The 19,009-nt window shown below is 20.3% G+C and overlaps 6 protein-coding genes across 6 annotated transcripts; 2 read left to right on the forward strand and 4 right to left on the reverse strand.

The window, feature by feature from the left end:
* Positions 1-113: 113 nt before the first annotated feature.
* SRAE_X000173400 (Solute carrier family 22 member 13) lies at positions 114-2,976 on the reverse strand (the record flags this gene model as incomplete). Its single annotated transcript, XM_024652329.1, has 4 exons — positions 114-200; positions 255-812; positions 864-2,813; positions 2,860-2,976. The coding sequence occupies 4 exons, from the start codon at positions 2,974-2,976 to the stop codon at positions 114-116; spliced, it is 2,712 nt and encodes a 903-aa protein (XP_024499204.1).
* Positions 2,977-10,016: 7,040 nt separating this feature from the next.
* Positions 10,017-11,713, forward strand: SRAE_X000173500 (Amino acid transporter, transmembrane family-containing protein; the record flags this gene model as incomplete). Its single annotated transcript, XM_024652340.1, has 4 exons — positions 10,017-10,045; positions 10,104-10,882; positions 10,936-11,024; positions 11,066-11,713. 4 exons carry the CDS (start codon positions 10,017-10,019, stop codon positions 11,711-11,713), a joined length of 1,545 nt encoding a protein of 514 aa, XP_024499205.1.
* Positions 11,714-12,171: 458 nt separating this feature from the next.
* SRAE_X000173600 (Hypothetical protein) lies at positions 12,172-12,522 on the reverse strand (the record flags this gene model as incomplete). The annotated part of the gene is made up of 1 exon (XM_024652351.1): positions 12,172-12,522. One exon carries the CDS (start codon positions 12,520-12,522, stop codon positions 12,172-12,174), a length of 351 nt encoding a protein of 116 aa, XP_024499206.1.
* Positions 12,523-13,571: 1,049 nt separating this feature from the next.
* Positions 13,572-15,485, forward strand: SRAE_X000173700 (Hypothetical protein; the record flags this gene model as incomplete). The annotated part of the gene is made up of 3 exons (XM_024652363.1): positions 13,572-13,625; positions 13,747-14,074; positions 14,125-15,485. 3 exons carry the CDS (start codon positions 13,572-13,574, stop codon positions 15,483-15,485), a joined length of 1,743 nt encoding a protein of 580 aa, XP_024499207.1.
* Positions 15,486-15,786: 301 nt separating this feature from the next.
* SRAE_X000173800 (Hypothetical protein) lies at positions 15,787-16,156 on the reverse strand (the record flags this gene model as incomplete). The annotated part of the gene is made up of 2 exons (XM_024652374.1): positions 15,787-15,885; positions 15,938-16,156. 2 exons carry the CDS (start codon positions 16,154-16,156, stop codon positions 15,787-15,789), a joined length of 318 nt encoding a protein of 105 aa, XP_024499208.1.
* A 971-nt stretch (positions 16,157-17,127) lies between these two features.
* Positions 17,128-18,120, reverse strand: SRAE_X000173900 (Ubiquitin-like-conjugating enzyme ATG3; the record flags this gene model as incomplete). Its single annotated transcript, XM_024652385.1, has 2 exons — positions 17,128-17,878; positions 17,933-18,120. The coding sequence occupies 2 exons, from the start codon at positions 18,118-18,120 to the stop codon at positions 17,128-17,130; spliced, it is 939 nt and encodes a 312-aa protein (XP_024499209.1).
* Between the last annotated feature and the right edge of the window lie 889 nt (positions 18,121-19,009).

A 19,009-nucleotide genomic window follows, 5' to 3' on the forward strand; every position in this document is an offset into this window, starting at 1 on the left:
TTTTTATGTTAAAATATAATATGTAATATGATATTTTATATAATAATTTATTTATTTAACATATTACTATTAACTTATATTTTTTTTATGTACAAAAAAAAAATTAAGAATTCCTAGTCAAGTAGTTCATTTGATTGCTCTTGAATATTAATATCTTTTATATTACTACCTAGTATTGAAGATGTATTTCGAGAGCTCAGCTAAAATAAAAAATTAAATTATAAATAAATAATATTATGTATTATTAAACTAACATGTGACATGAAATCAGAACTTAGCCTTCTATTCCCACTATTAACCAGTCTTCGTCTTCTTTTTCCCATACTAACATCTGGTAATTCTTTTATTGTATCATGTGCAATTGGTAAATAATCATCAATATCATCTTCTTTACCTTTATCATCATCATCTTGTTCACCATCTTTTCCTGTTAAAATGATTGATGTAGAATGTTTTTTGGTACCTATACTAAAACCATAACAATGATATTTATTATCATTTTTAAGAAAAGTAACAGCATCTTGTAATGTATCAGGTAATGGTCTATCTAATGTTTCAGGTAATATTAATACTAAAACACCAGCAAATAATGAAAAACATGAAAATATCATCATAGGTACAATAGGTAATGTAACATCTGATAATATTGCAATATATGAACTAACACCTGAGCCAAATCGAGCTATCATTGAATTAAAACCAACAGCACTATTTCTAATGACAGTTGGATATAATTCTGAGGTAAATATATATAGTATATTGAAGGCACCTTGAATAAATATTTTACCTCCAAGCATTGTGACAATAGCAATCTTAAATTAAAAAAAAATAAATAAAATTATAAAAATAATAATTATTCTTACATTATGACTTTCATTATGGACAGCAAACATAGCGATAAAAATTAATATAGCAGCACCAATTAAAGAAATCATTTGCGCCCTTTTCCTTCCATATTTCATCAAATATACACATCCTATTAATGTTGGTAACTCAACAGCACCAGCAATAGCATTATTAATAAAAAAATTACCACTGAATAAAATTTTTCCTGGACTAGATTGATCAGAAAATGCAATAACTAAACCATAATAAACCAAACATGTTGCAACCCAAACAATACAAATAACAATTGATCGAACACATAATGCTTTACTTTTAAATACATGAAATAGATTAGCTCTTTGATTTTGTTGAATCCATTGACGTTGTTCAGCATGTTTAACTAATTCAAGATCACATGGAAGAGATGATTTATTAAATATACACATTGAAAAAGGAAATGGTGGTTCTTGGCATGCTCTTCTAATATATCGTTCTGCTTCCTCAACTCTATTATTAACAATTAACCATCGTGGAGATTCAGGAAGAACACATATTAAACATACAGCTATTGTATGAAGAGCAGCTGTTATAAGTTGAACATGTTGCCATGATTTACAATAATATGCAATAAGTGCTAACATAGCATATCCAACAGCCCATGGTGCTTGTAATAAACTACCTACCATAGCACGATATCTTGTTCCTGTTACTTCCATACATAAAATGTATGCAGCTAAATCAGCGGCTTCATTACATATAGCACCACAAAAACGGAAAAATAAAAACATTGGAAAATAAGTAGAATATGGAAGTACTAATCCAAATATTGATGATAAGATACCAAAACCAACAATAGTTGGTTTTCTACCATATCTATCAGATGCTGCTCCACCTAACATACAACCAACAAGACAACCAAATGCATAAAATAAATGAGCATGAGCACGATGAAAATTATATTCACAAACTAAATTCCATTCTGTTACAATAGTTCTTGTCATAACATCATCAGCATACATCCATTTTCTACATTTAGTTAAATTAACAGGTTTAATATTAGGATTATTTTTTTCTTTTTCAATTTCTAATATTGCATCTTTTAAATCCATTTGCCTTAATTCACGATAACGTTGTGAACCTCTATCAAAATATTTACATTGATCATGATAATAATTAACATCACGTTGATTAGTATTTGTTAAATTAAAAACAATTGCTGTATTCATTGCATCAGTTAAATTCCATTTATATACAATTGATGAATTAAAATTATCTTCAAACCCGTCAACCTGACACCAATGATCAGGTTGATACATCATATATACAACATTTAAATTAAACATTGCATGAGGTATTTGTTGAAAACTAATTAGCAAATATACCCACATTTGCCACCATGAACAACCACCAATAATATTAAGAATACCTTCAAAATCAACAGGATCAGTAAAATTTCTTTTTTTTGATGGTCTATATTTTTTTTGTATTTCCATATGTTGTTCACGTATCTCTCTAGTACTAAAAGATTGTTTATGTTGATTTGTACCCGTTTGTAATGTTGTTGTTGTAATAACAGATTGTATTGATTCACCATAAGCTAATGTAGCATTTGATTGTACCACAGATTCTCTTCCAAGACTTTTTTTATTATGACGTAATCTATTAATGTCAAATAATGATGCATTATCAAATGGTGGAACATCTTCATTAATATCTTGATCATAAAGATGTTGAAGAGCTGTTTCAGAAAATGCTGATAATCTAACTAATGGTTCATAATTATGAAAATTTTCATTTAATGCTGGTTCAGAATAAATTAATGCTGGACACATTTGTTGTTCTAATGGTACAAAATGTGATGGTGTACCAACAGTTGCTGGTGATGGTGATGACGATGTTTTTGGTATTCCTTCAATATTAATAATTTTTCCTGATAATTGTCCACCTACAGATGAGGATGGTGTCAAATTTTCAACAAAATCATATTTCTATAAAATTTTATAATAATGTATTAATAACTAAAAACAAATTTACCAATTTATCTGTATTCAATTTGTTGTTAAATGATAAATTTGTTTTAGAATTTAGAAGGGGCTTTTTTTCACTTTTCATTTCTGTTATGGAATTCTTAACAAAATCAAGATTACCCATTTAATAAATCAAAAAGACTGTTACAAAAAAAGTAACACAAAAATATGAAATATATTATATTTAATAAATATCTAATGATTTGAAAAGACAAATGATATCCATAATAATGTATATATATAATTGTTCTCAAGTTTATCAATTTTTTCTTCTAAAATATAAATAAAAAAAAAATATAATAAAGACATTTTTAAAATTGTACATAATAAGAAATAATGTGGTCGTCTATATAATTTAAAAATTTTTTAAAAAATAAATATATATAAAAGCAAAATTTTAAAAATTATTTGTTTTTTTTTTGATAAAATAGAATTAGAAAATTTATATAGAAAATTGTGATCTTAATTTGACATTTAACAATATATTTTAAACATTTCATAGCTAAAGCATGTGACTAAAAATAATAATCTAGTTCCGTGTTGGCCATATCGTTTTAATGGTTCTCCTTTATGACTAGTTAACGATTTTATTTCTTTATTTATATCAATAAACATTTTAAAGTATCCCACGAAAACTTAGTTTACAAATAATAAACAACCACTTATTTTCTGTTCAAGATACATATATTTACCACATGTCCTGATATAAATTACAAAGAAAAATAATTTTGGCGTAATTAAAATATTTTAAAATTATATATATAATTCAACGAAACAATTTAAAAATTAAAATGTCTTTATAATATATTAATCAACACCTTATATTATTATCAAAATTTTATGAGTTATAAATATTATTTAAAAATTTTTGTCATTTTTGTATTAAATTATACAAATTATAATATATTTTTTTTATAAAAATATCTTATGAACAATTTAACTTTAATTTTATAACTAAATATATTACTCAACAATAATATTTAATAGCCTTACGTTATCATATTAATAATTGTTTAAATATTATTAATAATAAATACACATAAGTTTAAAAAAAACATATATAATTTTTTTTAAGTAAACTAATAAATATATACATATTATTTAATTAAAAAATTAAAGGAATTTAATTAATATATATAAATATATATTTTTTTCTTTAATTATAATATCTAGTTATTTTATTTTTAAAAAAAAATGTATAAAATATTAATTTCTTATTTGTTTAAACAAATTTTTGAAATGAAAAATATATAAAATATGAGTATAAGTATGTTAAGAAAAAGAAAAAAATTAATATTTTTGATTGATAACAAATACTGATAATTTTTCAAATTACTCCATTATCTTTAGATTATCTATAATTAAATAAACAAAAAAAAAAGATTTAAGGAAAAAATAATAAAAATGTGGTACTTTTTATTTTTGTAAATGTCTAAAATAAATAAATTAAAGAAAGAAAGAATAAATAATGTAATTTATATTGATAAAAATTTAAAATTAAATTTTAAAAAATTAACGTATAATTTATTATTAATATCGTAAAAAGAATATAATTAATTGATATAAATAAGTTCTATAAATACCCATCATTAAAACATTCTCTTCTATATAATATTATTAAAATTTGGAATATTAAAGAAACAGGTACTTAGTGATATCATTTTATATTAGTAATTATAAATGTGGAATTTTGCCGTCATTGAAGAATATATATATATATATATATATTTTCTTATTGTTACAAATATATTAATAATAATTGTCAGGTTGTTATAATAATAGTAAATAAGAAGATAACAGACATAACTATCGTAACTAAAAATGACAATTTTGTATAAACAGACTATATTTAATAATATATAAATGTAAAATCTAAAAATAAATATTTTAATAAATTGATTAGCCTTCTAATTATAATTTAAAATAAATATAAAATTTATTTTAATTCAATAAATTAATTAATATTAATTAAAAATATAAAAATATTTATATATTAAATAAAAAATATTTTAAAATAAATTTTTTTTATATAATTTTGTCTACAAAATAATTTTAAATTTATTCTTTATCAGTCTATAATCAAATAATATAGTGCAACAATGATAAAAAATAAATAAGTTTTATCAATACAAAGATAAATATTATTGTTATTATTATTAATATAAAAGAAAATATTATAAGGACATACAGTTAATAAAACTTACTGTCTATTTAAAAGTAAATTGCAAAGAAAAAATTATTTCATACATTTTTAGTTAATAGCATAGCTTAAATCTTTATTAGACAGAGTAAGACTTTTATTACTCAAATATAATAATCAATTCCTTCTTAAATATTACTTTGCTTCTATATAACATTTTTATTTTTATCATCCTTTCTCCTTGTTGTTATGCTAACTTTCAATTTTAACACTATCTTTGGATCTCTGGCATTATTTCGTTTACCTTACTTTTATCAGTTGTCAGACACAACCAGAAAAATAATAGAAAACATGTTTTAACAATAAAAGCATTTTGTTTTCTTTTAAATTATTGGATAACGAAAACATTGTGAAACAGGATAGCTTGAAAATATATATAATATTGAACTTGTATTATTCTTAACAATTTAAATATAATACCATTTATATTATTTCTTAATTTTTAGTTAATTTTCTTTTAATTTTTTCAATAAAATAAATGATATTTTATATCATAAATTTTTTTAACAAACAAGCAAAAATTATAGAAATATTATATTATTTCTAAATGATTATATATATATATAAATTTTAAAGAATATCTTTATAAATGTTTATTTATTAGTAATCAAAACATTATTAGTTTAAAATTTTTACAATGTAAATCATCAATATAACATTATTATAATTTTTAAAACATATTTTATAAAAAATTTTTTTGTTTAATTAAAATAAAATATTAAGATATATAATGTCTAATAAAATTTGGTTGATAAAATTTTTTTTAAAAAATTTAATTATTGCAATAAATATTATCAAAAAAAATATGGTATATAAATTTTTATAATAAAAAAAAAATTATTAACAGAAAAGTATTGTTTTAAATAATCATTTTCATATGACAACACAATCTTTAAAACTTCATTTAAAAAAACAAATACTTAAATATATATTCTAAAAATATAGTACAATTTGAATATTAAAAAGAAGTAAAATAAGTACATTGACATATTTATTTAAAAATTATTGATACATATATTTGTAATCAAATAATAAATATAAATCAAATTATGTGCAAATAATTTTTATGTTATTTCAATTTATCTTAAAAATACTCATTTTTCATTCATCAATTATATTGTGTTTTGATATAACAAACCTATTTAATTTATTTTTTGTTTTCTTTTCACTTCAATTTGGTGATTTCTTTTTTAGTAATCAACAAATTTGTAAAAAAACCATCGACAAGAAATAAAGTATAAAACATATAAAAAATAACCAAAAAAAGTATAAATTAATGTTTCTTTTTATTTTATTAATCAAAAATAAATATTATTTTTTTGGTATTATTTCTTATTATTGATAAATTATTATTATCTTCGTTAAATAAAATAAAAATTATTTTTTTTTATTAAAAAAATAATTTTTGCAATTGATATTGAAAGTTATTTATTGAGCCATATGATTTTTTAATATTAAAAATATTATGAATAATTTTTTTTTGTCCTTTGGTTATATAACATTTTTTATTAAAGTAAAAATTATTTTATCTTATTATTTGATAAAATAATTACAACCATATTACTCTTAACCTTTTTATGTATCATTTTGATTTTTCATTTCTAATCTTTTTTGATACTTTCACTATTATAGAATCTTTAAACTTTAAAAAGAAATAACAATATTATATGCCATTACAAATTATTTTAAAGTATTTGCCATTATTTTTAAACTTTCTTTTACATATATATTAAACTTTATCATTTATTGCCTTAATCTAGATGTCATTATTTCTTAACTACAATGACTGATTAAATGATTACAATATATCACTATGCCATTTTGCTAAATGAGTATCATTCTTAAATAATAACAAATATTTAACTATACTTTAATTTCAATGATTTTATAAAAATTGTTAATCTATGTAGATAAAGTTTGATGAAAATTTAATCAATCACATATATTTTAATGTACATTCCATAAGTATTTATAAAAAATATATATATAACTATTATTTTATTATATATTTTTAAATTATATTACATACAGTATCATAAAAAGTTATAATATTGGTTTCTTAAATATCTCATTATAAATTATTTGATTCAGTTATCTATCACTAATGATAAAATAAAAATTTTTCATTAGAATATATTCATAATTATAGGTAAAGTTTATTATTTCTGATTCATTAAATATATATGCTTTCATTTATTATATTTCTTTTTTCTATTATTACGTATATTTATATATATTACTTTTTTTTTATTTTAAAAAAGATTTTTATTATATATTGTTTAAATATTAACATAATAAAAAAAAAAGTTTTCATTAGAGATATGTAATTTTGGAAAAAATAAAATTAATATTTTTTGATATAAACTAGTCAAAGATTAATAGCATCTTTTTCTATAAAACTGTTAATCCCTAAAGTAAAATATCTTAAATATGTATTTGAACCAAAAAAATTCTTTAAAATATTATTTTATTATATTTTATTTAATATTATTATTAAAAGTAACTGTTAAATTACTTTTTAATAGTCATCACTTTTTATTTTTTTTTTTGATTTGTTAAATAAACACTTATTTTATCATAATTTGACGTAACTTTCTTATCAATCTTTTTAAAAAAAAAAACATTAAATAACTTGTTTTTTATGTCTGAAATTAAAAAAAAAAAAGTATTACGTATTTTTATACTACAAATAGAATTACTTTATCTAACAATTTTAATATAAATAAAGATTGTTTTCTTTTTAATATCAATTAAAAATTAATATATAAATTAAATATTTTTTATTTTTATTATATTATGATGCCTTTTATTTGTATATAATTTTATTTATATACTTTGTTTTAACTTTCTTTTTATTTTTTAAAAAGATAATCATTTTAATGTCCCAAAGGTTTTATATATAATATTAAAGGGTTTTTGATGTCCTTCTCATTTTAAGTTATTTAAAGAAATTTTATATAATGTGGTGATTAACAACATGACGTAATTATCTTTTAAGAATGTAGACATATTTATTATAAGCATTTTTGTTTTATACTATTTTAGGTTATATATATATTTTCAATAAAAATCTAAAGTATATATGTATATAATATATAGTAAGATTAGTAAAGACTTTTTTATTATCAAAAATTTAAACAAATAAAAAAAATTAGTAAAACCTATTAACTAAAGTAAAATATTGTAATATCCTGTAGTTCCTGAGAAATAACATTTAAAGTACAAGAAAATGATGTAATTAAAAAACATCTATTTTTAAAATAATTTTAAAAAGTTCAAGTTTCTTTTATTAAGTTTAATGTCTTAACAATATCTTTTTTCATTATTTCCTATCCAAAATTTAATCTCCGGCTCCTTTATCTTAAAAATAAATATTTTAATCATTTTAAATTATCTCATTAATAAAATCAAAAAAAAAATAAAAATTTTTTTTTCCTTTACTTAAGTTACATATTTTAGAAATTATATTCTATTATTAAATTTTAGTATATATATTATGGAATTTCAATTATATTCTATATTTAAACATTTAAAAAAATAATATATATATGAAATTTCTATTATTCTACTATTGTTTATATGGGAATATTATTATCATATCTATTCTTTAGATCAGATTACTTTTTTAAAAATTATAAGGATATATTTATTATATATTGTTATATATTAATATGAATATTCAATTACTTAGAGAAACATATTTAAATAAATACATAACCATAGAAATATATCTTTCAAACATGTACTTTTTTTTATTTTATCTTTAGTTTTACAAATTTTTTCTTTAAAAATTTTATAAATATATATTTATATATATTTATATCTTAAATTTATTTTCACCTTCATTTACTAGAGTTATATAAATATATATTTTGTTTAAAAAAAAATATAAACATTTTAGATTTACTTAATATTTTTCTTTATTAAATAATACCATTATTATCATTAATTTATATTTTTTTATATTTTAAAGTTTAGTAGAACATAGTACAAATTATAAAAATTTTGTAAAAAATATTATTATATAAATATATGCATATTTTTTTAATATAATCCTATCAATCAAATATTTATCTCATTTCAGGTGATTATTTCAATGTTATAATTAAAAAAATAAATATCTTTTTTAGAACAATTAAAAATATATTCATTGTTTGGTTAAATTTTTTTTTGTCATACTTACTTTAAATTTTATTTTTTTGAACAATATAATTCTAAAGATAAAAAGAAACATTCAATCACATTTTGATAAATACATCAAAACATTTACTTAACTATATATATTTTTTGATAGCTTTTTTTTTTTTAAAGATAACTTGTTATAAAGAAAAAAATTAAATATTTATTATATCATATTATTCTTTTTTAACATAGAAAATTTATAATTTTTTTTTAATTAAAATGTTGTCTAAAGTTTTGTTACTAAACTTTTCATTTTTATACTACTGTAATAATTGTACTGACAATTAGGTGGCATAGATTATTAATGAGTGGAATGTATTAGAAAGTTATGATACAATATGGAATTAAAAATTATTTCATATAATGTAGACCATTGGTTGAGTGTCTTTTTATAAAAATAATTACTTTAAATATTATATATGGTTGTACCTCAAATATAAAATTATCTTACTTCTTTTTAAATAAATTACATTATATTAAATTATCTTTTATTTTAATGGATAAAATATAAATGATAAATATACTCTTTTTAAAAATTGTAAATTAATTGGGATATGATGGATATAGAAGGAAAAATGTTACAAACATTATACTTTTTACTATTTTATGATAACGACATTTTTATTTTTAATATGATATCGTTATGTAATATATTTATAAAAACTTTTTTTTTCGTTATTTTACTTTTTACTCTAGAATTAACTTTTATTATTCCGGAAATATTATATATACTTTAGAATCTGTTCCAAAATAAGTATTGTTACTTAAAACTTATATTTAAAATGACTAAAAAAGGATTAGACAACTCATTGTAAGTTAAAATATTTTTACAACATTTTTATAGTATAAATAAATTTAAAATTTTATAGTCAAGATGGGTACTCATTAGTATCATCTAATAGTATAGATAATAAAGTTGAATTTCAAAGAAAACATCGTAATTTAAAAGGAATGGGATGGATTGTAACATGTCTTTTTATTGTTGGTGAAACAGCAGGTGGTGGTTTAATAGCAATGCCAACAGCAATGGTAGCTTCTGGTTTTTTTGGTGGAACATTTATGATATTTATTGGTGCAATTGTATGTTCATATTCTGGTATACAACTTTCTGAAAATTGGACAATTCTTCAAGAAAGATGGCCTGAATATAGAGAACATTGTAGAAAACCATATCCAGCAATGGGTTTACGTGCATTTGGAAAAAAATTTCAATCTATTGTTTCATTTTGTTTAAATTTTACACAATTTGGTACTGCTGTAGTATTTTTATTGTTAGCAGCAAAAAATATTGAAAATTTTTTAGCAGCATATGGTGATATTCATGTTAATTTTTGTTGGTTAGTAATATTTGTTGCCATATTTATGTTACCATTTACATTATTAAAATCACCTAAAGATTTTTGGTGGGCTGTTATTGGTGCAATGATTACAACAACAATTGCTGTAATTTTAATTATTATTGGTTCAATTGAAGATTACCATACATGTAAATCATTTAATAATTATCCTCCAATATCATATTCCAAATTTTTTATGACTTTTGGTACTGTAATGTTTGCATATGGTGGACATGGTGCATTTCCAACAATTCAACATGATATGAAAAAACCATATCATTTTACACGCTCTGTTTTATTAGCATTTCTTAGTAAGTTATATTAATTTTTTTTTTATGTATAAAATTTTAATTATTATTTGTAGTTATTGCTACTATGTATTTTCCAGTATCAATTATGGGATATATAAGTTATGGTGACAGTTTACGAGAATCAGTTATTCCTTCACTTCAGGTAAATTATATTTTAATTAGAAAATATTTTTAATTTTATAGAATGTTGTTATACAACAAGCTGTAAATATGTTTATAACACTTCATGTTATATTAGCATTAACAATTGTATTTAATCCTTTAAATCAAGAATTTGAAGATTTATTAAATATACCACATGAAATGGGTTATAAAAGAGTTATAACTAGAACAATAATGATGATTGCTGTAGTATTTATTGCTGAAACAGTGCCAAATTTTGGAGTACTTCTTGATTTTGTTGGTGGTTCAACGATTACATTAATGGCTCTAATTTTTCCATTAATTTTTAATCTTTTTCTTTCTGCTGCAAATAAAAAATATAATGGAAAAATGGCATCATTAGAGGAAAAACCTTTAACAATAAAAGAAATGATTCATTATACACCAAAAATAAAATTAATAATTAATATTACCCTTATAACAATTGCAACAATTGGAGGATTTGCTGCAACAATATCAGCTTTTAGAATTATGATTTCATCTGAATTTTCACCGCCATGTTATTCAAGTATATTTAGTTCACCAGTTGAAAAAGAAGCAATTATTGAATCATTTAAAGTTCATGGAATGTTTAATTGTTGTGGAATAAATAAAAATATCACTAGATTACATGATATTTCTGTTTGTAGAGATCCATTTGCAATTTCTAATGGTGGAAGTCATGGTTAATATATATATAATTCAGAAAAAAAAAACAGATATAAATATTCTGAATTATATAAAATAACCTATTCTTGGAGAAAAATATAAATTCCGGTAACTAATTACTAATTATATATATATATATATATAATATTAAATATATGTGTATTAGGCATATTAAAAGCAATTTAACGCAACAATTATGAAGAAAATGAATTATTCTTATCATCTGTTTTGTTTAATATTTTACAAATAATTTTTTTTTATCCTTATAGTACAAAAATTAGTATAGTTAAAAATATATTATAAATATATAATATTTAGTAAAAAATAAAAACAATTTTGTACAAGTTATATAGATGTATATTTTTAACATTTAAATAGTCTTATTATACTTTGCAACTAATAAATGATTATAAGACAAAAGACTTTTGTAAATAAATAAAATACTTTTTATATTTTTAAATTTTTTGATAATAAAATTGTTATGAAGATTTAACAATATTTTTTGGATTATTTAATACTTGCAACAATGATTGTTCACCATTCAAAAAACTTATTAATAGTTCATTACTTTTATCAATTACAATTTGTTTACATTCATCAGTTAAAACAGTATCAAATTCATTACAATCATTATTTTTAATATCATCATCTTCATCAAGAATAGTTTTTAAGGTTGTTTCAGTAGTATAAAATTTTGAAAAATTTTGAATATATTTTGTTTTAAAATCTTCACAATAATATCCAACTTTTGTTAATTCTACCATATTTATACGTAATTGTATAATAGAATCAATCATAAAATCATCTAATTCTTTATTTCCTGTTTTCATTTCAATACCATCATTAATAAGTTTTTTGATTAACTAAAAAAAAGTTTATTTTCTCATGAAAAAGATAAATTTTTTTTTATAAAAGTATAATTTTACATATAATGGTCCAATCAGCATTATTATTTATAACAACTTGAACTATTTTTTTTTACTTTCCAGTTTTTGCAAAATTATTATATTGTTTCAATTGAGAAGCTTAGGTGTCCGGTTACTATACCCCTAAATACACTATATACTTGTATTTCTATTATAATAATACTAATTTTTATTTATATAAATATGTAATATATAGTGTAAATTATTTTTTTTTTCTTATATTTTACTCTTTAGATATATTTTAAAAAAAAAATATCTTATTCTTTCTTTTTAATATTTAGGAATATTAAAATTAATGTTTGTTGAAATGGAATTATAGATGTTTTGTTGTAAAGTACATTTTCCTCCTACAATACAGAAAAAAAAAATAACATTATAAATTCTTATCACAAACAATAGGTATCACTTCAAGATCAGTATTTCTTTTAACATTTTTATAACTGGTCTTCCGGAATCTTAACTAGTTATTTTTGCTACAAATATGATTGCAAGCATCATATACTATTCACTTATTAAAATTTTTTACCTAAAGTTGTAATTTATTTAAATTATTCTTTTATTTAAACATTGTTTAATTGTTGTTTAATTATAAATAATATTGAATTATAACAATATTAGTCAATAAATTATTTTTTTGTTTATCTTACAATACCTAGAAATATCCTTGATGTCATTTTAATTCTTATATTTACTATGTATACATTAAAGCTGGAAAGTGTCAGAAAAAGTCTATACTATAATCAAATATTTTAATTTATTAAAAGGCAATTTGTGACTCAGTGTTTACTATCTTAATTGCATACACTTAAGATTAACTTATTTTTTAAACTTTATATTTAGTAAAATTAAGTAAATTAAAAATTTTAATTACTATAAAATCAAAACTTATTTAAAATTTTAATCATTTTTATAGAGTTCCATTTTTCACCTTTTACTTAATACAATACATCGTAATGAAATTGTTATCAAATACTATTTTATTTTTAATATTTTTAAAAAATGTTAATGTAAGTTTTATTTTATAATATAACAAAATTTTATATTTTCTTATTTAATAAATTATTATTATTTTTTTTAAATTATAAAACAAATAAATAAATGTAAATAAAAATATTAATTTTCTTTTAGTGTCAAATAGCATGTTGTTATCAGAGAGTTTTACTTACACCAACCTCTTCAATGTACATAAATATTGGCACACAAACTGTTAAAACATCAACAGAAGTTCAAAATTATACACCAATATATCAAAATCCTTATAATTATCCAATATCAGGACAAGGATTAAATAATAATATTATTTTAGGTCCAGGACCTGTAATAACAAGTACACAAACACCAACAACAACAAATAATACATTTGAAATTCCAAATGCTGTACCATGGAATGGAAATCAAACTTATTATAGTGATGAAGCATCTATAAATCAAATTTATCGTGATCCTGAATTAAATGGTAAATTTATTTTTAAATTTAAAATAATATAAAAATATAAAAAATTATAGAACAAACTAATAATAGAAATGTAAATAATACTTCTCAAGCTACCACTCAAAATATAAACCAATATTATCAAGGAGTTAATTCTGGTTGGAGTAACGTAAATGCTAACAGTGCAATTAATAATTCTAATAGTCTTTCAACACAAGGTTTTTCAAATGATAATAGTAATTTGACGACATCTTCTATTCAAAACGGAAATATTTACAATGCAAGTGACATAACTACAAATGAATTTAGTGATAATGGTTATATACAAGTATCTGGGCCCGCTGGACCAGTAGATATTGGTTTTGATGGAAGAGCTGTTGGAACTCAAACAACTTATCAAGGAAGTACAGCTACGACATCACAATTGCAACAAAATCAAAGTGAACAATCTCAATTCTCAACAACAGGAATTTATCATAATGCAAATATTAATTATGAAACAGTAACACAATCAAATTCAATTTCACCAAATCAAGAAATGGAAACTGTTAGTTACACAAATTCAAATAATAATAATTCAGTTACAAATCCACCTGTTATTTTACCATTAGTATATACTAATAATCCTACAAATAATTATAATACTCAAGGAACATCTCAAACAAATGAACAAACATATTTTGAAAATTCTCCATCAACTCAATCAACATTATCATATACAAATGAAAACATATATTATTCTTCAACATTACAACCAACTATAAATAATGTAAATGGAACTGGAGTTGGTGTAGGCACAATTAATACAGGAGAAATTAATATTGGTGAAGGTATTTCAAATACAACAGATTTAAATAAAAATGCTACCGTATTTAATCCATCTTCTTCAACATTTGATGATGCTGATACAGCTCCATTAACACATGATAGTGATTATAAATACTCAGATAGTGGGTACATTACTGTCGGTGTTGTTGGTGATAATGGAACAACAGTTAACCAATCAGAATATAGCAACACTGTTAATTCAAATGTCAATAATGAAAATAGTAAAAATTTATCTACACAAGGCACAACTATTAATCAAACAAACGAAAATAATGGACTATTTTTACAATCAACTGAATCATTACAAAATGAATTAATACTATCAACTGAAAGAGGAAATTTTAATGAAGAAACAACAATAATACCTATTTCTAATGAGGGATCAACATTAAATCAAGGAAGTATTAATAGTGAATCAACATCAAATAACATAAATATTGGAACTACTAATAAAATAGATGAAAACTTTGATAATACTACACCTTCATCAACATTATTAAGAGATTCAACAAATAACGATGGTACAAATTCTATTCAAAATGATGCTACATTAATTGACACTACTACAGATCATCAAAATAGTGGTGCTAAAGTAACAGGTGTGTAATATATTTTATCAAAAATATTTTTTATTTAACATTTTTTTTTTATTTTTAGGCTTAATTTTACCGTTTGCTTTGATTGTACAATTTTTAATGTTTTATTAATTTCTTAAGCATAAGAATAATTATTGAAAAAAAAGGTTGTTACTTTATATATCTACATATATAAAATGCTTCTATTCAATATCAAGTATAACAAGAAAAGTTTTAGTCAACAAAAAATTTTTTGTGTCAATATTTTGTACTTTTTTTTTAATTTTATAATGTATATGTACATAATTCTTAAAGTTAAAATAAATATTTTTTTTAATTATATATAAAACTTACATTAGACATTGGTTCCATTGAAATTGATCCTTTATTATGAACATTATACATAGCTTTATCACACAAAGTGTATTGTAACTTAAAAAAAAAATATGTTTGGTAAAAACTATTAAAAATGTATCAAACATACAACCAGAACTGGAAACAAAGGGTGATTTTTAATAAGATTTTTATAATTTATATTTTCATTATTTTTTATCTCATTGATAGACGATGAAATTATTTCATCATTTTTATGATTAATAATATTCATTTTATCATTAATTTTTTGAGCATCTTCATTATATGGTAATATATTATTTGTATGATCAAAATTAGAAATATATTCAAATTTATCTTGATTAGTCATTTGAAAATAAATAGAAATATAATTTGTTACTTAATAACTGTAACTTATGTACTGTTATATTTTAACATTTAAGCTGTAAATGGTAAATGTACTACAATTAAATTAAACCTTATCGGTAGATGATAAAATAAAAATGTATATATAGAGAAGAAAATATGAAAAACGGTAAAGTATTAAAAATCAAAATAATAAAAAAAATAATATTAATAATAATTAAAATGATACATTAAAAAGAATAATTTTAAACACTTTAAATTTATAAATAGTAAATGAGTATAATTAAATAATAAAAAAATTTGTCAATGTCGGCTATCTTTTTTTCTAAGATAACAAAATGCCATAAAAACAAAAAGAAGGACAATGAAAAACAAACAGCATGAAATAAAAAATTTGTCAACTTTTAATATATGACAAATCATTAATAATTAAATGGCTTTTATCTCCTACCATTACATTATTCAAATAAGATTATATCTCTGGTCGGCGTATAATCTTTTGAAAAAAAGTTTACCTTTTGATATCTAATAAACTACTTTGAATTTTATGATTTTTACATAAATTAATAAAAATCTTTCTAACTTATCTTTATTAGTAGAAGCCATAATGATAACAATTACATTATGAAGTATAAATGAAAATTTTTGTATAATATAGTAAGTTCCAATGATAATATTTATTATATTCTCAGATAAATGAAAATAAAATTTATTTCAATCACCCTATAATTGTAGTCTTATCATTTTATTGATATTTTTAAAATATTTATATTAATAAATTATAAATAATAATATGATATATTTATTTCTATAATTGATTATGATTTAATTACATATAATATTATTTTTTTCTTAAAAAAAAAGAAAGAAAAGGTATTAGAAGAAGAAGCACTTTATACTATACCAGCATACAAAAAAAAATACAATTATGTATACAATTAATGTAATGATTGTTAATTGAATATTTTTTATGTGTTACATTTCAATAGTTTGCGTAAAGTCATATTCAATTGTTGGTATTACTGCGGCCATAAATTTAAGAAATATAATAATATATAAATTAACATTTAATTCTTTTCCATTTTCCATCATTTGACGGCAAATCTTTTTCACTACTTCAGCATGTCTACATGGATGAACTGAAGCCATCTGAAGATTAGAAAATGGATGAGACTCAAATGTTATTGTTTTATTTTGATGGTCTTGTGAAAAATCTTCATTCATTTCATCAACAGTTAATAATTGTTTATTCTCATTATATCCTATTAACCATAGTCTTGGAACTTGATAGTACTTGTCATAAGTTATATTTAAATCATAAGTTCTAGTTTTAACAATGCCACCACCATTTTCTTCATCCTCTGAATCATCGTTACCTGGTACATAAGCATTAGGATCTTCAATTTCATCATCATCTTCATCATTAATATCACCAACAGTATCATCTTCTTTTTTTTTAACTGTATCAAATTTATTATCTATTTCTTCATCATCTTCCAATTGTGCTTCTTGTAATTTTTTTATTACATCTTTATCAAGTTTTGTGACTTTAGTTATATCATTATTAGAGTAATGATGAGTGTCAACCCAAGCTTCGTCATTATCTTCTGTGTCATTCAAAATTTTTTCTAATGATGGATCATATTCAATATCTTTACATCTTCTATAACAAGGCACATTTCTTGAAACTAAATATTGTTTATCAGGTGGAAGATAAGGTTTTTTTCTATATTGATTAATTAAAAAAAAAAGTAAATTTTATCATAATAACTAAACATACTTTGATGAATCAGCAGGAGTAGACCACATCCATGTGGGACAATGATGAATGAGATGGTCACCAGCAATAATAAATTCTTCAGGTGTTAAAACTCCTGTTTCTAAAAACTTGGATTCTGTCAAAATTGGTGTTAACATCTCACCAACATTCAACGCCATACTTTTCACATTATTAAATAATGACTCCATATTTAAAATTAATTTAAAAACGAATAGTCGTTTGATATTATAATTAATTTACAAAACTAGCAATGTGACTTTACAAATCAGTAGACATCAACAGCAACATTTTTCCAATACATCGATATTTCATGATAAATATAAAAAAAAACTGTGACAAAATGAAGAAACAATTACTAAGAATAATATTACTAATTTCACATTAAAAATTTATATATATAATTTTACATTATATAAATTTTCACATATTTATTTTTTCATATTTCTCTTGATTTGTATGTTAAAACATAAAATTTTTTATTACTTTTAATACCATTTAACATGTTATATAAATAATTTTTTTCCATTTTATAATTAATTATAATACAAATTGTTTTAAAAATTTAAATTATAATAACATAATATTTTATTATTATAATACATAAATCATTTTAGTATACAAATACTTAATAAAGAAAATAAAATTTATTTTCTTGATTTCAAACATAATCTATAATATTAATAAACATTATTTAATTATAATAAACCTTAGTTATAATAATTATAAATAAATAAAGATACTAAATATACTTATAAAATAAAATTTAAAATTTTTATTATCAAAATTTGTCAAATGGTAAAATATTGTTGACATAATTATATTTATAAAAAAAACATTAATGTGATATTTTTATTTGAAATTGTAATAAACAAATTATTTAAAAAGATTTTAACAAAACATGAAGAAAATTTTATTTAAATGTTTAAATATGTAATCAAAAATTATTATTTTTTTATGACGAAATTTCAAAAAAAAAAAATAATAAAATGGTATAATTATTTATTTTTTTAGGTAAAAAAAGTTTCTATTTTAAAATAATATCTGTAAAATAAAGGATTGATCAATTTTTTTACCTAT

Source organism: Strongyloides ratti, scaffold srae_chrx_scaffold0000002 (assembly GCF_001040885.1).
Source record: "Strongyloides ratti genome assembly S_ratti_ED321, scaffold srae_chrx_scaffold0000002".
In the NCBI taxonomy this organism is placed as follows: Eukaryota; Metazoa; Nematoda; class Chromadorea; order Rhabditida; family Strongyloididae; genus Strongyloides; species Strongyloides ratti.